Consider the following 22,806-nt stretch of genomic DNA (forward strand, 5'->3'; position numbering starts at 1 on the left):
AAACATTTACAGTCTACACAAAGGCCTAATACTTCTGTAGCAAACCAGTGAGAAATGATAAATGATCTAGTTTTTTTTTTTGATTGTGTGAAAGGTAATGGCAAAATCATGCCAAAGCTCATGAGTACTAAAATAGTGTGCAAATTCAGATGAGTCTTTTCACTTATCAGACCATCAGATACTGAGATTTACTAAGTGATAATACCCAGTGTGGTTTTGTTTGAGTAAACGTATTTGTAAATGTGTATCAGTCCAGCTTTTTTAGAGAGAAATTCAGTAAACCTGTCGAATGGGCTTGCCAGTTGATCTAAAAGTTTACCCCTACTTATTCTCTTTATAAAGCTAAATATACAAAGATATCACATTGTGATAGGAAAGAAAGTCCTTCCATGTGTGGGAAGGAGCATTAAAAAAAAAAAAGTCTTGGTTGTCTGTCAATAATCAATTAAATAATAAGGGCATATCGATGTAATTAGCTCTGTATATACTCAAAGAAAAAGATAACCAAGATACAGGATTAAACAGAAGAAAAAATACGTATGTTGAGTATACAACAGTATGCATAGTGGTTGCTTGTGTTTATATGTATATATTGTTCGTATATGCAAGAAAAAATCTGAAAGAACATACTCCATTGTTAATAGTTGTTGCATCTTGGGGTTGGGGCAGAGGGAGGTAGCTGGAGGAGTTAGTATGGACATACTTACCAATACATTTTTGTATTTAAATATTTTATGGAGAGAATATGTTAATATTATAATCAGGGAGAAAAATCAAGATTTGTCTATTGTGATCCTTTTGAATTTTAAGAAAAAAGTCTTTATAAATCTTATAAACCTGGGAAGAGTTCAAGCCGATTATCATAAACTGGAGCTTAAAAAACAATAAAACAGGATTTTACTTGATTTGCAAGTCTCTTGAATATATGGGGCCTGTATGAGAAGACTGTTTAAATGGTGGTAGAGCAGTTTCCGAGACATGGAGGACCTTTCAGCATGACCTGCCTAGCTTCATGGAGTATTCAGCTCTTCCCTCTTTGCTGCTCATTCATCAGTCCTGTGTTTGCAGTTCCCTAAGTGCACCATGCTGGTTCGTGTCCTTGCTTTGCACCTGTTCTTCCCCTGTTCGATTCCCTCCACATACCCCAAACTGCTCTTTTACCATTTGCTTGGAAGAAGTCGATGAAGTCTTTCACATTCTCAAATGTGCCATTTCTATTCAGCCTTTCGTGAAAGGCACGCAACCACTCCCAGTCAGGCACAGGTAGCCACTTAATCTCCTCCACAGGTGTTATACACCTATGATGTATCATCATAATTGTTTCTGTATCTGTCTTAACAAACTTACTGAGCTCTTTAAGGGTAGAGGCTAAGTATTTTTAACATTACTATCTCCAAGCCTGTAACACATGGCAAGTCTTCAGTGAAGGTTCATTTAATTAATTGGTTGGAAAGTTCATTGTAAATGTTAAAAATAATTGATATTGCCAACCAAGGAATTAATCCGAATGGTCATAGGTTCCATTCATTCTTCAGTACTCCCTGAGTGCCTGCTGTGGGTAATGCCCTGCTGGGGAGCCCTGGAGAAAGGGATGCAGTGATGAGCCCGTGTTGCCTGGGATTATGAAGGAAGATGTGGTCTAGGAGCATGAATAGAAGGGTGTGGTGTATTTGAGGAGCAGGGGGATTTGGTGGAACCTGCAGCCCTCTGTGCTTGGGAGAGGCTGGAGGAGTCAACAGCAGCCAAGTCTCATAGTTCCTTCCATGTCATAGGCAGAAGTGTTAGGTGGAGGGAGAAATACTCCCTAGATTTATCCACGGTTCAGAAAGAGTATTATGGTGGTTGTGATTGTTGATTGTTACGGTTCTTAATGATTGTTGTGTTTTAAGAAATACAGCATTGAATGAGTCTGCAATTTATATTGACATATATCCATATATATCTTGGAGTGTTTATTATGTCCTTTTTAATTTCTTTTAGCAACGAAGTGGTGAATCTGTTAAAGTGCACCAACTAGATGTTGCCATTCCTTTGCATCTCAAAAGCCAGCTGAGGAAAGGGCCCCCACTGGGAGGTGGGGAAGGAGAGGCCGAGTCTGCAGACACAATGCCGTTTGTCATGTTAACAAGAAAAGGCAATAAACAGCAGGTAAGAAACTGCCCGGCCTGTAATTATAGCTGATTGTGAGTTATCCCGTTTAAGGAGCAACTTTGTTTTATAGGTTTTAACTTATCTTTGACCTACAAGGGGATAAGGGTTAGACAGTTTTAAAGCAGTCAGTGGTAGAAGAACTTCATCCCTTATATGGTTTGTTTTTTGTTTATTTGTTTGTTTGTTTGAGACAGAGTCTCACTTTGTCGCCCAGGCTGGAGTGCAGTGGCAGAATCTTGGCTCACCGCAACCTCCACCTCCCAGGTTCAAATGATTCTTCTGCCTCAGCCTCCAGAGTAGCTGGGATTACAGGCGTCCACCATGACGCCCGGCTAATTTTTGTATTTTTAGTAGAGACGGGGTTTCACCATGTTGGCCAGGCTGGTCTTGAACTCCTGACCTCAGGTGATCCACCCACCTCGGCCTCCCAAAGTGCTTGGATTACAGGCGTGAGCCACTGCGCCTGGCCCCTTATGTGTTTTAAATCATATATATTTGTTAGAATATGTAACTACCTTGATGTCTAGCACAAACTTCCACAAGCAAGCCCAGGGCGGTGAAGGAGAGGAGAATGGCGACTGATGCAGCTCCGGAAGAGGCTCGGCTGCTGTCACTTGAAAATCACACCAGCCCTTCTCCATATCCCTCTCCAGTTTTGTTGTTTGCTCTTTCCCCCTTCATACAAGATTGTCCCTCAACCATTTCCCCCTCTACCAAGCTGTTACTCTAGGGATTCATAGTTGATTTCTTGTATACTTATTGAGCATCTACTATGTGCCAGGTACTGTTCTATTCAGGTCCTGAGGCTACAGTGATACACAGGCCAATGTGGCTGCCCTCGTGGAACTTACCTCCTACTGAGAGAGTGAGAGAGACAAATGCACCTATTTGTAGATAGTGAAACATGGTATGAAGAGAATATAGGCCAGCTCTCAGATATACCTTTAGGTGTATTTAGATCAATTCTGTAAACTTTTTTTACATTTTAACGTTTCTGAGATCAAGTTGCTTCTTAGAGTTCATGGAATCCTGTGATAATTGACAGCATTTCTTTCTGCTTTAGTGATAAATAAAATAATGGTGCCTCTTAGAATTAATAGAATGTTACGGCCGGGCGCAGTGGCTCAAGCCTGTAATCCCAGCACTTTGGGAGGCCGAGACGGGTGGATCACGAGGTCAGGAGATCGAGACCATCCTGGCTAACCTGGTGAAACCCCGTCTCTACTAAAAAATACAAAAAACTAGCTACTCGGGAGGCTGAGGCAGGAGAATGGCCTAAACCGGGAGGCAGAGCTTGCAGTGAGCTGAGATCCGGCCACTGCACTCCAGCCTGGGTGACAGAGCGAGACTCCATCTCAAAAAAAACAAAACAAAACAAAACAAAATAGAATGTTATATTTTGTCGTATATGGTGGCTGCCACAGTTATATTAGACAAGTCCAATACCTGACTCCCACATTCATCTACACAGTCATTTAACAAATATTTATTATTTACCTGCTACACACCAGGCACTTCTGTGTGCAGAACATAGCAGCAGTTAGCCAGAGTCCCTCCTGTCTTGCAAGCTTTCGTTCTGGTGTTGGGAGGCATATGAGAAATACACCAAGTCATGTTGGAGGAATGGCTACTGAAGGGGTGGCCTGCCCCTCCACACCTGTGGGCGTTTCTCGTTAGGTGGAGCGAGAGACTTGAGAAAAGAAATAAGACACAGAGACAAAGTATAGAGAAAGAAAAGTGGGTCCAGGGGACCGGCACTCAGCAGACAGAAGATCCACGCCAGCACCGGTCTCTGAGTTCCCTTAGTATTTATTGATCATTATCTTTACCATCTTAGAAAAAGGAAAGTAGCAGGATAATAGGATCATCGTAGGGAGAAGGTCAGCAATAAGACATGAATAAAGATCTCTGTGACATAAGTTTAAGGACAAGTGCTGTGCCTTGATATGCATATGTAAACATCTCCATAAACCTTTTTAGTGCATAAAGAGCAGCATTGCGCTAGCAAGTCCCACCTTTCGCCCTAAGGCGGTTTTCTCCTTTCTCAGTAAACAGAACAATCGGGTTTACACCTGAGATGTTCCATTGCCCAGGGACAAGCAGGAGACAGATGCTTTTCTCTATCTCAACCGCTAAGAGGCCTTCTTTCCTCTTACACTAGTCCTCCTCAGCACGGACCCTTCACGGGTATCAGGCTGGGGGACGATCAGGTCTTTCCCTTCTTAGGAGGCCATATTTCAGACTATCACATGGGGAGAAACCTTGGACAATACCTAGCTTTCCTAGGCAGAGGTCCCTGTGACCTTTGGCAGTGTATGTGTCCGTGGGTACTTGAGATTAAGAGAATGGTGATGATTTTTAACCAGTAGGCTGCCTTCAGGCACTTGTTTAACAAAGCACACCCTGCACAGCCCAAAATCCGTTAAACCTCGAGTCACCACAGCACATGTCTCTTGCAAGGACAAGGTTGGGGGTAGGGTCACAGATTAACAGCATCTCAAATACAGAACAAGATGGAGTCTCTTATGTCTCCTTCTTTCTATATAGACACAGTTAACAGTCTGAGCTTTCTTTTCCCCACAGCTACCAAGGAGGATAAAGCAGGGTAAGAGGATAGAAAGAGACAGGAATGATGAGGTGCCAGGAGAGAGAGGCTGCCTCTTAGGTAGGATGATCAGGGAAGACTCTACAATAAGTTGCACCTGAGACGTCCTCCCCACTAGCACAACCTCAAATATATGATGCCTAAATATCCCTGCATTTGTTGGGCAACTTCTCGTGTACACCGAGATCAAAATTGTGCAGTATACTTGTGCAGCATACAAGTGATACACTTGAGCAGTATACTACTTTTTGCTGCAGCGATACCACCTATATACCAATTAGAATTGTGGAGTGTGGCCGGGTGCGGTGGCTCACACTTGTAATCCCAGCACTTTGGGATGCCAAGGTGGGTGAATCACAAGATCAGGAGTTCAAGACCAGCCTGACCAACATAGTGAAACCCTGTCTCTACCGAAAATACAAAAATTAGCCAGACGTGGTTGTGGGCACCTGTAATCCCAGCTACTCAGGAGGCTGAGGCAGGAGTGAACCCAGTTGAACCCAGGAGGTGGAAGTTGTAGTGAGCCAAGATCGCACCATTGCACTCCAGCCTGGGTGACAGAACGAGACTCCATCTCAAAGAAAAAAATAAGAAGAAGAATCGTGGAGTGTGGGGCTGGCAAAGACTTCACGGCATGACTCATGTATTGAGAGTTAACTTTGACAGGATCAGGGCATTGCTGAATCTTGCTCAGACACTGCCATCATCGGGCCTTGCCTTCAGCCCAGGCTCCAGCCAGGCCTCCTGGTGCTTTCAGGAGAGCCACACCCCTCCCCTCCTTTGACCAGGGTTGGACTCTGGCACATCCCCATTCCTTTACTCTCCATTCTCTATCTGTGGAGAAAATGAGAGCTTTTTCAAAAATCAGGCCCTAAATGTGGTGTTGCCCTGAGATCTTTGCTAAGACTGCTGTCCTCAGAGCACCTGGAAATGCTGATTCACCACTGTTACCAGGATTCACAAATCCCAGCATTTTTTGCTTTTCTAGGGACTATTTAGTTCTCTGAACTAGACTTTTCTATTTCAGTTATCATGTTTTAGATCTCCTTCATTCTCTTTCTCTTTAAAAACTCTTAGCTTCCTCCTCCATTCCCCCATCACCAGCTTTTCTTGGCACACAGTTTCTAAAGGTAATTAGGCTGTAAAGTTGGAAGGCATGCACACATGCACATATCTGTCTGTTGAATTGTGGAGGGGAGTACATGGCAGCTTCAGCTAGATATACCTTGGTCTCTATTCCTGCACAGCTGCTAGATAATGCTATTCCATTGGCACTCTAGTGCTATGATTTTTGTTAACTAAAAGAGAGTTTAGAAATATCTCTTTTTGAAGGTCAGATTGCACAACAGTAAATAATCAGTTTTTTTCTTCCTCCCTTTCATGAAGTACATGAATATTCATTATCACCTTTGTCAACTCTACACCCCATCTGGCCCTTATAGAACATGTAGGCATTGAAAATAATCAAAGCCTACTTAAAAAAAGCTTGTGGGCTTTGGAAAATAAGTATACCCCAACAGTCTGAAATTCTAAAGTGTATAAATCAAAATAAGATTATGTATATTTTAGAAGGAATATTTTTGGTTCAAAGTAGGTAGATTATAAACCGGGTGGCTTATGTAATTTTATGTAAATGAATTTGAAGTTCTTGTTTCTTAAAATGTAACATTTAATTTTTAAGGATATACTGTTATTAAATTTTAAAAATATTAGCAGACATGAAATGAGAACTCAGAGTACTTGATTATTAAGTAAATTTTCAATGCTTCTAAACTTTATTTGGAATTTTGGAAAATGTTCAGTTTTTGGAACACTATTTGAAGAAACATCGTTGGTATGTTGTGGTCTGAAAAAGAAAGTATATTTTGTTCTGATTTTTATTCCTTTATTTGGCTTTTGGGTGTTGGCCCTTCTGGTGCAACGGTTTTTCTACAAATGTGAAATGTGTTGCCTTATAGGAATCTTTGGTTTTAAAGTGAAAGACCTCTTTGTGCATCAAATTTGTACTCAGAAATAACTTTCTGTTGTGGTCATTAGGGGAAAAAAAAATTGCACCAATGAAGTGAGTAGTTGCAGAGAAGGAAAAAGATAATGCTTTTAGCCATTTATTTCTTTCTAGATTTAAATATTTATGAATTAGAATAATGAATTTAAATTAAAACAATTTTTTTTTTTTTTTTTTGAGACAGAGTCTCGCTCTGTCGCCCAGGCTGGAGTGCAGTGGCCGGATCTCAGCTCACTGCAAGCTCCGCCTCCCGGGTTTACGCCATTCTCCTGCCTCAGCCTCCCGAGTAGCTGGGACTACAGGCGCCTACCGTGTCGCCCGGCTAGTTTTTTGTATTTTTTAGTAGAGACGGGGTTTCCCCGTGTTAGCCAAGATGGTCTCGATCTCCTGACCTCGTGATCCGCCCGTCTCGGCCTCCCAAAGTGCTGGGATTATAGGCTTGAACCGCCGCGCCTGCCTAAAACAAGTTTTAATGTAATATAAGTGTTATAAAATGCTTAGAAAACTTTTTTGTTGGCCGGGCGCGGTGGCTCAAGCCTGTAATCCCAGCACTTTGGGAGGCCGAGACGGGCGGATCACGAGGTCAGGAGATCGAGACCATCCTGGCTAACACAGTGAAACCCCGTCTCTACTAAAATAATACAAAAATCTAGCCGGGCGAGGTGGCGGGCGCCTGTAGTCCCAGCTACTCGGGAGGCTGAGGCAGGAGAATGGCGTAAACCGGGAGGCGCAGCTTGCAGTGAGCTGAGATCCGGCCACTGCACTCCAGCCCGGGAGAGCGAGACTCCGTCTCAAAAAAAAAAAAAAAAAAAAAAACTTTTTTGTTTAAGCATTTTTATAGTTTAATACTGGCAGACAAGCCTTTTTTGCAATTAATGTTTACATAAGGAGTTATGATTTGTTACTATATTTTGACTAGAATAATGGATAGTTATATGACATAGTAACTTGAGATTATGTTTTTTAATTTTAGCTACAGTCATGGAGTAGCTGCAAAATATAAGCTAAATCACCTTCATTGCTATTATGTTCAGGAAATTCAGTTTGAGTGACTTCAATATTTTTATCATCTAATTTGCTATAAAGTAGTGTGTCTCTGTTAACAGTATCTTAGCAGCTCTGCAGTAAAGGCAGTAGGCAAAGGTGGCCATCAGTAAATTTATCTCTTCGTTTCCCTGTATTTATTACTGTCTCTTTTATGTTCTTTTTAAGTACATAATACTTGAGAACTTTGCCTTTTGTAAAATTTGTCTGAGTTCATAAAATGTGTTTTTGTTCATCTTTTATTTATAATTGTTTCCCATTAGAAGGTCTTTTCGGCCGGGCACAGTGGCTCAAGCCTGCAATCCCAGCACTTTGGGAGGCCGAGACGGGCGGATCACGAGGTCAGGAGATGGAGACCATCCTGGCTAACACGGTGAAACCCCGTCTCTACTAAAAAATACAAAAAACTAGCCAGGCGAGGTGGCAGGTGCCTGTAGTCCAAGCTACTCAGGAGGCTGAGGCAGGAGAATGGCGTGAACCCAGGAGGCAGAGCTTGCAGTGAGCTGAGATCCAGCCACTGCACTCCAGCCTGGGCGACAGAGTGAGACTCCGTCTCAAAAAAAAAAAAAAAAAAGATATTTTCACCTTCTTTGATCACATTATGAACTTTTCTTTACAATGTTTTGTACTGTTTTATTATTCTGATTAGTGCCATCATCATTAGGCTTATTATTAGTGGATTATGAAGGAAATTTCAAATTTTATCGTCAGGAACCTGAAAGGGGGAGAAGTGGCCAACTGTTTTATTTCTGAGTGTTTAGATAAAAATATCTTAGAGTTGCAACTTCCAGTTTCATGATGACTAAGAAATTATTTACTTTTTTTTAATTGAGTTGGAGTCTTGCTCTTTTGCACAGACTGGAGTGCAGTGGCACAATCTTGGCTCACTACAACCTCCGCCTCCCGGGTTTAAGCAGTTCTCCTGCCTCAACCTCCCAGGTGGCTGGGACTTTAGTTTTAGTAGAGACGGAGTTTCACCATGTTGGCCAGGCTGGTCTCGAACTCCTGACCTCAGGGACCTCAGGTCATCCACCCACCTCGGCCTCCCAAAGTGCTGGGCCCCAGGAGGTGCATTTTTTTTTTTTTTTTTTTTTTTTTTTTTTTTGAGACGGAGTCTTGCTCTGCTACCCAGGCTGGAGTGCAGTGGCGCGATCTCAGCTCACTGCAAGCTCCGCCTCCCGGTTCATGCCATTCTCCTGCCTCAGCCTCCGAGTAGCTGGACTACAGGCACCGCCACCTCGCCCGGCTAGTTTTTTGTATTTTTAGTAGAGACGGGGTTTCACCGTGTTAGCCAGGATGGTCTCGATCTCCTGACCTCGTGATCCACCCGTCTCGGCCTTCCAAAGTGCTGGGATTACAGGCTTGAGCCACCGCGCCCGGCAGGAGGTGCATTTTTAGAAGGCTGTCTTTAGACCATAAGAACAAAGAAGGGTAGTTCCAGTGCTTGCAAAGAGATACGGAAAACAGACAAAACAAACCTGTTCTCAGTCCCTTTTATAATATCAAAAGGAAAGATTATTATCCAAAAGGATAAAATTAAATAATGTCAAAAGGGATTGTCTTATTACACATTGTCTGTCTGTATCAGAATATCTCATATACCCCATAAATATGTACACCTATCACATACACACACACACACACACACACACACACACACACACACACAAAAGATTATCTGACCAGGCACAGTTGACTCATGCCTGTAAAACACTTTGGGAAGCCAAGGCAGCTGGATCGTTTGAGCTCAGGAGTTTGAGATAAGCCTGGGCAACATGGTGAAACCCAGTCTCTACTAAAAATACAAATATTAGTTGGGCATGATGGCGTGCACCTGTAATCCTCACTATTCAGGAGGATTGCTTGAACCCAGGAGGTCAAGGCTGCAGTGAGCCTAGATAGCACCACTGCACTCCAGCCTGGGTATCACAGTGAGACTCTGCCCCTCCCCCCTCCCCCCCAGAAAGAAAAAAGTTGTAATAAATAAAAGAGAGATTATCTACTTTAAGTGAGTCCCAGTTAGGCATAAACAAATCATACCCTTTAGGACTGAAATCACACATAATTATAAAGCAGTTGTCATTAAACTTAGAAAAATCTTACTAAATGGAATGAAAGATTCACGGTGGGCCAATATTTCCTTTTTCAAAAGCAAGCAAAATATACATGCGGAAAACTAGATAGTCTGATAAGCTTGATGTCAACTTTTAGCATAATTCTAGATTGAGTTTTAAAACGGATGGTTTTAGTTGTTAGGAAAATGAAAATTAAAACCAAACAAAATAGCAGTGTATGCTCATTGGAATGGCTAAAATTAAAAACTGACCATATCAATTTTTTGCCTGGGATACGAAAGAACTGGAACTCTCATACACTTCTATCATAATATGAAATGGGGCTGAGCGCGGTGGCTCACGCCCGTAATCCCAACACTTTGGGAGGCTGAGGCAGGTGGATCACCTGAGGTCAGGAGTTCAAGACTAACCTGGCCGACATGGTGAAACCCCATCTCTACTAAAAATACAAAAATTAGCTGGGCCTGGTGGCACACACCTGTAATCCCGGCTACTTGGGAGGCTGAGACAGGAGAATCGCTTGAATCCAGGAGGCAGAGGTTGCATTGAGCCAAGATCGTGCCACATTGCACTCCAGCCTGAGCAACAAGAATGAAAAAAACTCCGTCTTAAAAAAAAAAGGTATAACGTATAACCACTTTGGCAGTTTCTTAAAAAGTAAAACACACCAGATATTTCCAGCTATTTCATTCCTAGCATTTTTCAGTTAAGAGATGAAGACAAACATCCACCCAGAGATTTGTACATGAATGTAGAATTGCATGTGTAATAACCCAAATGTAGAAACAGCCAAAATGTTCCTAACAGGTGAATGAATATGTGGCATATTCATACAAGGGAATACAATTCTGCAATAAAAAGGAGCAAAGTATTGATGCATATGACATGTATGTCTCTCGAAATCTTTATGCCAAGCAAAATAAGCTGGACAATAAAAGAGTGCATGTTGTGGCCGGGCGCGGTGGCTCACACCAGTAATCCCAACATTTTGGGAGGCCAAGGCAGGCAGATCACCTGAGGTCGGGAGTTCGAGACCAGCCTGACCAACATGGAGAAACCCCATCTCTACTAAAAATACAAAATTAGCCAGGTGTGGTGGTGGTGCATGCCTGTAATCCCAGCTACTCAGGAGACCAAGGCAGGAGAATCGCTTGATCCCAGGAGGCAGAGGTTACAGTAGGCCGAGATTGCGCCATTGCACTCCAACCTGGGCAACAAGAGTGAAACTCTGTCTCGGGAAAAAAAAAAAAAAAAAAAGACTGCATGCTGTATAATCTGATAGACATAAACATTTAGAAAATACAGACTAGCCAGGCATGGTGGCACTCACCTATAGTCCCAGCTACTCAAGAGGCTGAGGCAGGAGGATCACTTGAGACTAGAACTTTGAGGCCAGCCTAGACAACATAGCGAGATGTGTCTCTTTAAAATGAAAAGAAAAAGAAAATGCAGGCCGGGCACGGTGGCTCATACCTGTAATCCCAGCACTTTGGAAGGCCTAGGCAGGAGAATTGAAACCAGCCTGGGCAACAAAATGAGATCCACTCTCCCCACCCCCCAGCCTCCCACTCTGCCTCTACTAAAAATTTTTAAAAATGAATTAGCCAGGCATGCCGGGCACGGTGGCTGGTGTCTGTAATCCCAGCACTTTGGGAGGCCGAGGCAGGTGGATCACGAGGTCAGGAGTTCCAGACCAGCCTAACCAACGTGGTGAAACCCTGTCTCTACTAAAAATACAAAACTTTTGTGCCTGCCTACTAAACAGGTGGCGGGCACCTGTAATCCCAGCTACTTGGGAGGCTAAGGCAGGAGAATCACTTGAGCCTGGGAGGCAGAGATTTCAATGAGCTGAAATTGTGCCACTGCACTCCGGCCTGGGCAACACAGCAAGACTCTGTCTCAAAAAAAAAAAAAAGAAGAAGAATTAGCCAGGCATGGTGGTGTGTGCCTGTAATCATAGCTACTTGGGAGGCTGAGGTGGGAGGATCCCTTGTGCCCAGGAGTTCTGATGCTGCAGTGAGCTATGGTCACACCACTGTACTCTAGTCTGCAAGACTTCATTTCTTAAAATAAAATGCAGACTAAACAGTAGTGACAGAGAGCAGATTGGTGGTTGCCTGGGGATGGTTTCCTTGCTTACGAAGTTTGAAGGTAATGGATGTGCTCATTGTCTTGATTGTGGGGAGGTTTTCTGAAGTGAGCACATATAGCAGAACTCATCAAATTACGTTTTAAGTATGTGCAACTGATTATATGTCAGGTACACTCCAATAAAGTTGCTTTGAAAAAAAAAGTTTTGAAGCCAGGGCAACATAGTGAGACCCAGGTCCTCCAAAAAATGAAAATTAGCTAGGCATGGTGGTGCACACCTGTAGTCCCAGCTACTCGAGAGGCCAAGGTGGAGGATTGCTTGAGCACAGGAGGTGGTGGCTGCAGTGAGCCATGATTGCACCACTGCACTCCAGCCCGGATGACAAAGCAAGACCCTGTCTCAAAAAAATTAAAAATGTTTTGAGCTTTTTGAAAAGGAGATGATAATTGTAAGTAGTCAATACTAGATCACTAAGAGCAGATTCTCAAGCTGAGGTCATTGGGGGAATGGGTAAGGTTTACCAGGCTGGTAGTTAAGTGGACTGCCTTAATATTTTTTTCATTTTTATATGTGAGATATTTATCTTCTGTCTTAAATGTGAAGTATAGTTGGGCTTGTAGATAGTCTCTCACCTGCACTTCGTTGCACCTTAGTGTATCTGTCCTAGTGTGTTTGGCATTCTGGGTGTTCCTTTTTTTTTTTTTTTTTTTTTGAGTTGGAGTTTTCGCTCTATCTCCCAAGCTGGAGTGCAGTGGCGCAATCCGGCTCACTGCAACCTCCGCCTCCTGGGTTCAAGCGATTCTCCTGCCTCAGCCTCCTGAGTAGCTGGGATTATAAGCGCCTGCCACCATGCCTGGCTAATTTTTGTGTTTTTGGTAGAGACGGGGTTTTGCCATGCTGGCCAGGCTTGTCTCTGGGTGTTACATTTTAAGAAAAACATGGGCTGACTAGAGCGCATCCTAAGAGAGAATACCAAGAGAAGACGTTGGAGATAATAGAATCAGACTGTCAAATCAGACTCCAGTGAATCAGAGCTCCTGTGCAGTGTTCAGCTTTAATGATAATTTCAAGGATGCCAGTATTCTGAAGGCACAGGTTAAGCTGAGAGAAGCCTGGGACATGGGCACAGCTCCCCAAATCCTTCCATTCCACATCATATGTGCCTTTGGTTTGGAGTCACTGATGAGGTCTTCTTAAGTGAGGTATGCAGGTTATCAGACAGGAGACGGGGAATTTAGGTTATGAAACATCTCCATCTTATGCTTAGATGCTGACATAGCTTACTTAACATTTTCCAGGGAGCCATGGCCCATAAGTTGATAGATCCTGTCTTGGTTTGTTTAATAAGAGCAATCTTAAACCAGGAACATCCTGCTGAAAACAAAAACATTTCTAGATAAGGACTCACTTTCCTCCATAACAGAGAACTCATCTCACTAGGTCAGGGGCTTCACTCTCTCCTCATCACAGGTGTCTTCAGACGTATGAACGGCAAGTATTGCTGAAGACGGACTAGATCTGTTCTGTGTAAACACCTTTCCGACAGTTACCCAGACACTCCAAGGTTACCGGTAGAAAGGTTGTCCCCGGTTGCTAGATGCGTGCTTCTCCATAGAGGGCAGAAAGCAGAACATCTGTTGTTTTGTGGAGGTTGGAGTTGGCTTTTCCCTTATCCAGCCCTAATAGGTTGTGACTGTATTAGAGTAATACTGGTATCTGTTTTTTCTTTTTTTCTTTTTTTTTTTGAGACGGAGTCTCACTCTGTCGCTAGGCTGGAGTGCAGTGGTGCGACCTTAGCTCACCTCCGCCTCCCAGCTTCAAGCAGTTCTCCCGCCTCAACCTCCCGGGTAACTGGGACTGTAAGCATGTGCCACCATGCCCGGCTAATTTTTGTATTTTTGTTAGAGACAGGGTTTCACCATGTTGGCCAGGATGGTCTCATTCTCTTGACCTCATGATCCACCCGCCCAGGCCTCCAATGTGGTGGGATTACAGGCGTGAGCCTCCACACCCGGCCTCTACTTGCTATTTTATTTGAAGTCTGTTTTTTCTTTCTCTCAATGTTCTCAAACTATTTGTGACTCCTTTGTTATTTTCTCCCAGTTTAAGATCCTTAATGTACCCATGTCCTCTCAACTTGCTGCAAATCACTGGAACCAGCAACAGGCAGAACAAGAAGAGAGGATGAGAATGAAAAAGCTCACACTAGATATCAATGAACGGCAAGAACAAGAGGATTATCAAGGTATAAAATCATCTATAAGAGAAGTGGAAATTTTTTTTGCCTTTTGAATATCAAAATTGTTATTTTGTCTCACCTTTTCATGTCATATTTGTCCATATTTATGCTGAGAAATTCATTTTATATCCCACTGTGTTAATTTTTTTCACTGATTTGTAAAATAACAAGTGTAATTTTTACCATATTTTGCTCTAATTAAATTAGACTATAAACTGCTAGCTATGTTTACGAGCAAGATGATAATCAATTTTTAATTGCTTCACATTGCCAGCCAGTTGTGTGCAGATTCATTTAACAAATAGTGTGCGTTGCTTAATGACAGGGATACATGCTAAAAAATGTGGCATTAGGCCGGGCGCGGTGGCTCAAGCCTGTAATCCCAGCACTTTGGGAGGCCGAGACGGGCGGATCACGAGGTCAGGAGATCGAGACCATCCTGGCTAATACGGTGAAACCCTGTCTCTACTTAAAAATACAAAAAACTAGCCGGGCGAGGTGGCGGGCGCCTGTAGTCCCAGCTACTCGGGAGGCTGAGGCAGGAGAATGGCATAAACCCGGGAGGCGGAGCTTGCAGTGAGCTGAGATCCGGCCACTGCACTCCAGCCTGGGTGGCAGAGCAAGACTGCGTCTCAAAAAAAAAATGTGGCATTAGGCAATTTCATCATTGTGCTAACATCATAGAGTGTACTTGACAAACCTAGATGGTGTAGCCTACTATACACCGAGGCTGTATGGTGTAGCCATGATGAACTGATTGGGCCACCATTGTATAGGTGTCTGTCATTGACTGGAACATGGTCACACAGCACACGACTGTATTTATCTCTTTTTGTCTATTGGGAGTCCTGGTCTTGAGGAACCTGTATTCCTTCAGATTTGAGGAAATACTCAAATTAGGATTCTCGTTTTATGCATACACACCCAGCATTTTTTGGTTAATTGGAACCTTACATATCGAGTCCATGGAGACTTCATAAGATAGCATTTTGGTGTTCCTGTGGTATGCAGATTTTACAGCCGTAACAGTTGTTTATACAGCACTGTGCTGAACAAACCGCTGTTTGTGCAGGAGAGTGTGTGTGAATCAGTATTTGTGGTTTCTAATCTTTTAATCTCACTTGTAGAATGTTCTCTCCCAGTTGATACCCAACAGTGCTTTTGTTTGTTTTAAGAGCCTTCATTTGTCACCCAGGCTGGATGGAGTGCAGTGGTGCAATCACTGCAGCCTCAAACTCCTGGGCTCGAGTGATCCTCCTGCCTCTGCCTCAGCCCCCCACGTAGCTAAGATTACAGACATGTGCCACCATACCTGGCTAATTTTTAACTTTTTGTAGAGAGGGGATCTTGCTATGTTGCCCAAGCTCATTTTGAACTCCTGGGCTCAAGCAGTCCTTGCACCCCGGCATCCCAAAGTGGTAGGGTTACAGACGTGAGCCGCCACACCCGGCTCCAACATTCTTAATGGTAATAGCTGACACTGAGTGCCTACTCTTTGGCCAGACACTGTTTTATGTACTTTTTCAAAGTGTGTAATCCTCATAACAATTCTTTGAGATAAGTGTTGTTGTTATCTTCATTTTACATTGAGGGAAATTGAACCTAAAGTCCCACAGCTAGAAAGTGACAGAGCTGGGATATTAACCAGTAGTCTTGCTCTACACACGATGCTCTTAGCTATTGCAATGCACTGCCTCTTAGACCTTTTTTACTGCTTCATAAGATAGCTATGTGGTGGCCAAATTCACAGTAAAGGGAACATTGAGTATTAAAAGAGTCTCATCTCTTGATTATGCTCTTTCAAAACGTCTTAACCATTTTAGTCTGTATAATGGCTATTTTTCTTTAGTCAGCTCCCTGACAGGACTGATAAACTTAATCTCCCCAACATTTCATTCACTCTGTAGGAGGAGTACATTTCTAAGAGTTAACAGCATTTTCTTTGTTGCTCCTAATTACAGAAATGTTGCAGTCTCTTGCACAACGCCCAGCTCCAGCAAACACCAATCGTGAGAGGCGGCCTCGCTACCAACATCCGAAGGGAGCACCTAATGCAGATCTAATCTTTAAGACTGGTGGGAGGTAAAGCAGTCATTACTTCTTCCTTAGCTGTTTGTTTTTCATCATGTCCTTAAGAATAAATTAGAGAATTCTGGATTATATTTTGGCTAAGGCTTGATTATTAGCAAAATAGAAAAGTCTTTGAAGTGTAGATATTTGAGGGGAGAAAACCTGCTCTATACTGTAGTTACGGCTGTTCTGTTTTGTTTTTTTTTTGTTTTGTTTTGTTTTTTGTTTTTAATTATTTTTTGAGACAAGGTCTTGCTCTGTTGCCCAGGCTGAAGTACAGTGACACAATCACAACTCACTACAGCCTCACCCTCCTGGGCTCAAGTGATCCTCCCACCTCAGCCTCCCAGGTAGCTGGGACTAGAGGCATGCACCACCACAACTGGCTAATTTTTTTGTCTTCTGTACAGACAGATTCTCGCCATGTTGTGCAGGCTGGTCTGGACCTCCTAAGCTCAAGCCATCTGCACATGTGGCTGTTTTTACAAAGACATTGGTTTCAGCTAGATCCCGGCTTTGGCCTGCCTGAGTGGACTTCTTTTTTCTTCTTTTGCTTTAATAGGAAGGAGCTGTTATAGATGAGCAAGAGAGAGGCATCATGGGCTTTGCGTTAGAATTTCTCAGGTCAGGGCTAATTAATATCAATGTTTACAAAAACTAAAAATCTATTTTCTGGACTTTTAACCATGCAGGTAGTTTGTTCCTAAGCTCTTATTTATTTATTTATTGAGACAGAATCTTGCTCTGTCGCCCACACTGGAGTGCAGTGGTGTGATCTGGGCTCACTGCAACCTCTGCCTCCTGGGTTCAAGCGATTCGTCAGCCTCAACCTCCTGAGTAGCTGGGACTACAGGGCACGCCACTGCATCTGGCTAATTTTTGTATTTTTAGTAGAGACAGGGTTTCACCATGTTGGCCAGACTAGTCTCAAACTCCTGACCTCAGGTGATCGCCTGCCTCGGTCTCCCAAAGTGCTGGGATTACAGGCGTGAGCCACCGCGCCCAGCTTGTTTTTTTAAATTATAAAATTTCCTGATGGAATTCTTACCAGTTCCACTTAGATTGTTTAATGTGAGATAATTTGAAACTCTATAAAGAATTTGAAAGTGAAGATGTTCCCTAATAAGACCTCTTTTATGTTTTTTAAGGGTAATTTAAAGTTTCTATGGGATATGATCCAAAGACCCATATCATCAACTAATTTTGTTCTTTTCTTTCTCTCTTTTTTTTTTTTTTTGAGACCGAGTCTCACTGTGTCACTGAGGCTGGAGTGCAGTGGTGAGATCCTGGCTCACTGCAACCTCCACCTCCCGGGTTCAAGTGATTCTCCTGCCTCAGCCTACCAAGGAGTTGGGATTACAGGTGCCCGCCACCACGCCCAGATAATTTTTGAATTTTTAGTAGAGATGAGGTTTCACCATGTTGGCCAGGCTGGTCTCAAACTCCTGACCTGAGGTGCTCCACCCACCTCAATTAATGTTGTCTTGTGGTTAAGTTAAAGTGACAGTGGCTTCTGCTGCCCTTACTGATCTCACTTAGGGGATTAGTGTAAACATCGAGGCTCTACAACAGCCCAAGATGGCACTTTGTTGTTGGGAGCAGGGGAGCAGGTGTAGACGGAGAGTGTGCTGGGGATGGCAGAATTAGATCATGATTCAGGAGGGTAGCATGGGGAAAAATGTAGTCATCAGAGCTTGTGTCTGTTACTCACTGAACATCACTGAACATATTTGTGTGTTCTGGTGGCATTTTTCTTTGAACTATTTGCTCAGATAACACTAATCAAATTGTAATGTAGAAAATTGGCTTGTCGAGGGGAGGGATTGCATTGGGAGTTATACCTGATGTAAATGACGAGTTGATGAGTGCTGACGAGTTGATTGGTGCAGCACACCAACATGGCACAAGTATACATATGTAACAAACCTGCACGTTATGCACATGGACCCTAGAACTTAAAGTATAATAATAATAAAAAGAAAAAAAGAAAATTGGCTTGTTAAGGCAGTTTGGAGATCTGTTCTTTAGCATCCGTTGAGTATAATTTTTTTTTTTTTAAATCCAAGTTGGAAATGATGTGTAAACCTATCTAATTAGGCATAATAAGATATTAGGTTATTTTTAATTATCCAAATTTTATTAAAGTCCTTTAATTAAGCCTGTTTTATTACTGCTAAAATGTAGAAACTAGCTGGGTTAACAGGAAATGAAAAATGTTCCTTTCCTGCTTTTGCATTTTCTTAGAGTAGCTTTAAATATATGCCACAGTGTTCTTGATAACATAAATTCCCTCCTGTCTCATCATCAGAGACCAAAACTATTGGATATTTGTATTTCGGTTGGTAAAAAGTAATGCGGTTTTTACCAATAAAAGTAACAGCAAACACTGCCATTACTTTTGCACCAACCTAATATCTTGATGTTTTCCATCATCTTTTACCTGTTCATATTGCAGCCTAACATCTCTGAATAGCACAATTCATGTATTGCAAGTATAGTGTCTTAGTAATTCGTATAGACTCACTATGGAGTTGGATGACATGAAGGGCATCCAGTAGGATTTGCCTCCCTCCCTCAGTGTACACTCATCCAGGACTGCACTGTGGTGGATGGAGTACAAGACAGGGTCTTTACCTGCAAGGTTATGGTCTAGTAGGGAAGCCAAGTACAAGTACTTGAAAGATAATTCCACCCTCTTCATTTGTCTGTTTCAAAAACCTTGGGTGAGAGTCTGTTAAGGACCAGGCAGGAGATATGTAAGCATATGTGTGCTGTCATCGACATGCTTGTGAACAGAGGTAAGCCTTTATTACCTGGCTACCAGTGTTAGTCACTTTGCAGAGTTCCTTCACTTTCTATTTTCCCCTCCTCCCTCCAGTTCCTCTTGGAAGAATTGGCTACATTGCCCCTTCTTCTTTGCTCCCACTTGGGTGGCTTACCACTGCCAGTTCACAGCTGGCAGTGGGAGGCACTGCCCACCCCAGTGACCATGCTAGAAAAGAAAGGTTCATTATTGACTCCTGTCACCTTCCAGTCCCTAGGTCAAGGCAGCTTCTGCCTTCACCGGCATCCCCACCTGCCATCTCTTGGCCTCATCTCAGCAGCACTTTGCATTGTGGGCCCTCCTTGTTCTCCCAACAGACCCTTCCTTGGCGTCTGTGAATCTGCTGGCTTCTGGGTTTTCCCTTCCCCCTGACCATTGCGGCTCCTGCTGCTGACGCCGCCTCGTTTCTGCGCTTGCCCTGCCCAGGGATGTCTGTGTTCTTTGGGCTGGGCCTGGGCCCTCTTCTTCTGCACTCTCAAAGGAGGTGTCATCCCTCCCAGTGGCCTGGCTGCTGTCCAGGTCTCCAGCCCAGATCTCACGTTTTCATTTCTGACTTTCCACCCACTTATGACTCAGAGATGGAAGACTCCGTGCCCCTGCCCCAGGCCCCTCTCCCGCAGGGTCTCCGGTGCAGGGAGAGGAGGCGTCGTCTGCCCCCTTGTCCACAAAAGAAGAGGAAGTCGTGTTATTGACTGCTCCTCCTCCCTCAATCCCCAGATCTAGTTCATTAGCAAATCCTCTGCATACTGCTCCCAAATTCTGACCTCACTCTTGCCTGTTCTATTCTCTGCCCATAGCCAAGACCCTGGGTCAAGGCACCATCACCTCTTGCCTGGGTTGCTGTTCCTGCCTCAGCCTCCTTATCAGCCTCTCTGTCTCTTCTCAACCCTTCAACCCTTTCCTACTCCTTCTCTCCCTACAGACCCAGTGTTCTTTCTCAAATACAAATTTGATATCTGTGTGTGCCCTTCTGCTTAAAATCCTCCAGTGGCTCCTCGTGGCTTGTAGGATAAAAGTCTAAACTCCTCAACTTGGTCCCCAACACCCCATGATGCAGGTGAACATACATGACTGGCTTCATCTCCTGCTGTTCTTTCCCCTGCTCCAGCCTTGCTGACCTTTAGTTCTGTGTTCTTTCTGCCTCCTCTGTGTGGAACAGCCTCCAGCTATTCCCCTGGAGAACTCCTGCTCCTTCAGGTCCTGCCTTGGTGTTCTCAAGTCTGACATAAGTCAGTGCGGATCTGCTGCCACGACTTAGGGTATTTCTGCAGACCTCATCCTCCTTAAGTGCCGCTTAGCTTGTCTCTATTCCCCATGAGATTATAGGCGATGAGGGCAGGGACTAAGTCTCGTGTTGTTTCCATTCTGTCTCCTTCGTAGCTCTTGGTGCCTGGCACCTAGTAGATGCTCAATAAATATTTGGTGAATGGACAAAGGAACTTTTCGCAGTCTGTGTTTAGTCATTTAATAAACATTCTCTAGGCCGGGCGCGGTGGCTCAAGGCTGTAATCCCAGCACTTTGGGAGGCCAAGACGGGCGGATCACGAGGTCAGGAGATCGAGACCATCTTGGCTAACACGGTGAAACCCCGTCTCTACTAAAAAAAATACAAAAAACTAGCCGGGCGAGGTGGCGGGCGCCTATAGTCCCAGCTACTCGGGAGGCTGAGGCAGGAGAATGGCGGGAACCCGGGAGGCGGAGCTTGCAGTGAGCGGAGATCCGGCCACTGCACTCCAGCCTGGGCGACAGAGCGAGACTCCATCTCAACAAAAAAATTAAATAAATAAATAAACATTCTCACTCCAGTTCTGCTCCCTAGCTCTTCCCGCTGTTTTTCTTTTTTTTAAGAGTCCCAGCTCTTGAGCTAGCCGCTCAACCTGTTTTAAAATCTCTTCTTCAGATAGCACCTTAAGAAAACTCGTCCACTCTTAAGAATGGCACTCTGTAAAGTATGATGAATGGAATTTTTATAGTCAGTGCTCCTAAAGTACAGGGGCAGTAAACACGGTAGATGAACAGGCAAACATGGAAACATGAGATTTTACCCTTTAGAGGACCAGATGTTCTTTGCTGTTTTTAAAATTTACTTGTCTTTTTTTTTTTTTTTTTTTGAGACGGAGTCTCGCTCTGCCGCCCAGGCTGGAGTGCAGTGGCCGGATCTCAGCTCACTGCAAGCTCCGCCTCCCGGGTTCACGCCATTCTCCTGCTTCAGCCTCCCGAGTAGCTGGGACCACAGGCGCCTGCTGCCACGCCCGGCTAATTTTTTGTATTTTCAGCAGAGACGGGGTTTCACCGTGTTAGCCAGGATGGTATCGATCTCCTGACCTCATGATCTGCCTGCCTCGGCCTCCCAAAGCGCTGGGATTACAGGCATGAGCCACCGCACCTGGCCTAAAAGTTACATTTTAAGGCTGGGTGTGATGGCTCATACCTGTAATCCCAGCGCTTTGGGAGGCCGAGGCAGGTGGATCACCTGAGGTCAGGAGTTCAAGACCAGCCTGACAAACATGGTGAACCCTCATCTCTACTAAAAATAGAGTAATTAGCTGGTCGTGATGGCAGTTGCCTATAATCCCAACTAGTCAGGAGTCTGAGGCAGGAGAATCACTCGAACCTGGGAGGCGAGGTTGCAGTGAGCCAAGATTGTGCCATTGCTTTCCAGCCTGGGCAATGAGAGCGAAACTCCATTTAAAAAAAAAAAAATCAGTTATTAATATTAGTAATGTTATATGGCAGATAAAGGGAAATTTATTTGGAAACTGGTTATAAAGTAGTTTAGGTCCAGGCACAGTGGTTCACGCCTGTAATCTCAGCACTTTGGGAGGAAGGATCACTTGAGCCCAGGAGGCAGAGACTGCCACATCACACCACTGCACTCCAGCTTGGGTGACAGAGCTAGACCCTGTCTCAAAATAAAAAGTAGTTTAAGTTTTTTTGTTTTTTGAGACAGCATCTTGCTCTGTTCCAGGCTAGAGTGCTGTGGTGCAATCTCAGCTCAGTGCAGCGTCCACCTCCTGGGTTTAAGTGATTCTCCTGTTAACCTACCTAGTGGCTGGGATTACAGGCATGCGGTCCACCACTCTTGGCTAATTTTTGTATTTTCAGTAGAGATGAGGTTTCACCATGTTGGCCAGGATGGACTCAAACTCCTGACCTCAGGTGATCCGCCCACCTGGGCCTCCCAAAGTGCTGGGATTACAGGCGTCAGCCACCGCACCTGGCATAAACTTTTTTTTTACTGTAGCTTTTGATAGACTCCCAGATTTTAATTTGTATTTGTATATTTTCTAACCAGGAGATCCTTGAAATAAGGATATAAATTAAAACTTCAGCCCTTTAACAAATAAGAGGCATTTGCTTACAATGAGTTGAAACAGCAGCAGTAACATTTTTGGCCAATATTAATGCTCAATATGGCTTACATGCTACGAATTCATATGGGTTATGTCAGTGCGTCTCAAACTTTAAAGTACATATGAACTCTCTAGACTGTTACTGAAAAGCAAATTCTGATTAGTTTCTTTTTATTATTATTACTTTTTTTATTATTATGGAATGCTTCACGAATTTGCATGTCATTCTTTTTGTTTGTTTGTATTTGGAGACAGAGTCTCGTTCTGTCGCCCAGGCTGGATTGCAATGCCGGGATCTCAGCTCCCTGCAGCCTCTGCCTCCTGAGTTCAAGCAATTCTTGTGCTTCA

At 43.7% G+C, this 22,806-nt stretch overlaps 1 protein-coding gene across 2 annotated transcripts in view; it reads left to right on the forward strand.

Annotated features, from left to right (window-relative positions):
• UPF2 (UPF2 regulator of nonsense mediated mRNA decay) overlaps positions 1-22,806 on the forward strand; it is a 132,526-nt gene that overhangs the window by 106,000 nt on the left and 3,720 nt on the right. For both annotated transcript variants that reach the window (XM_033209834.1, XM_033209833.1), the window contains exons 19-21: positions 1,981-2,148; positions 14,076-14,217; positions 16,173-16,293. In XM_033209834.1, the coding sequence (XP_033065725.1) occupies positions 1,981-2,148; positions 14,076-14,217; positions 16,173-16,293 (431 nt within the window). The remainder of the gene's footprint in view (positions 1-1,980; positions 2,149-14,075; positions 14,218-16,172; positions 16,294-22,806) is intronic.

Source organism: Trachypithecus francoisi, unplaced genomic scaffold (genome assembly GCF_009764315.1).
Source record: "Trachypithecus francoisi isolate TF-2019V2 unplaced genomic scaffold, Tfra_2.0 Lachesis_group9, whole genome shotgun sequence".
In the NCBI taxonomy this organism is placed as follows: Eukaryota; Metazoa; Chordata; class Mammalia; order Primates; family Cercopithecidae; genus Trachypithecus; species Trachypithecus francoisi.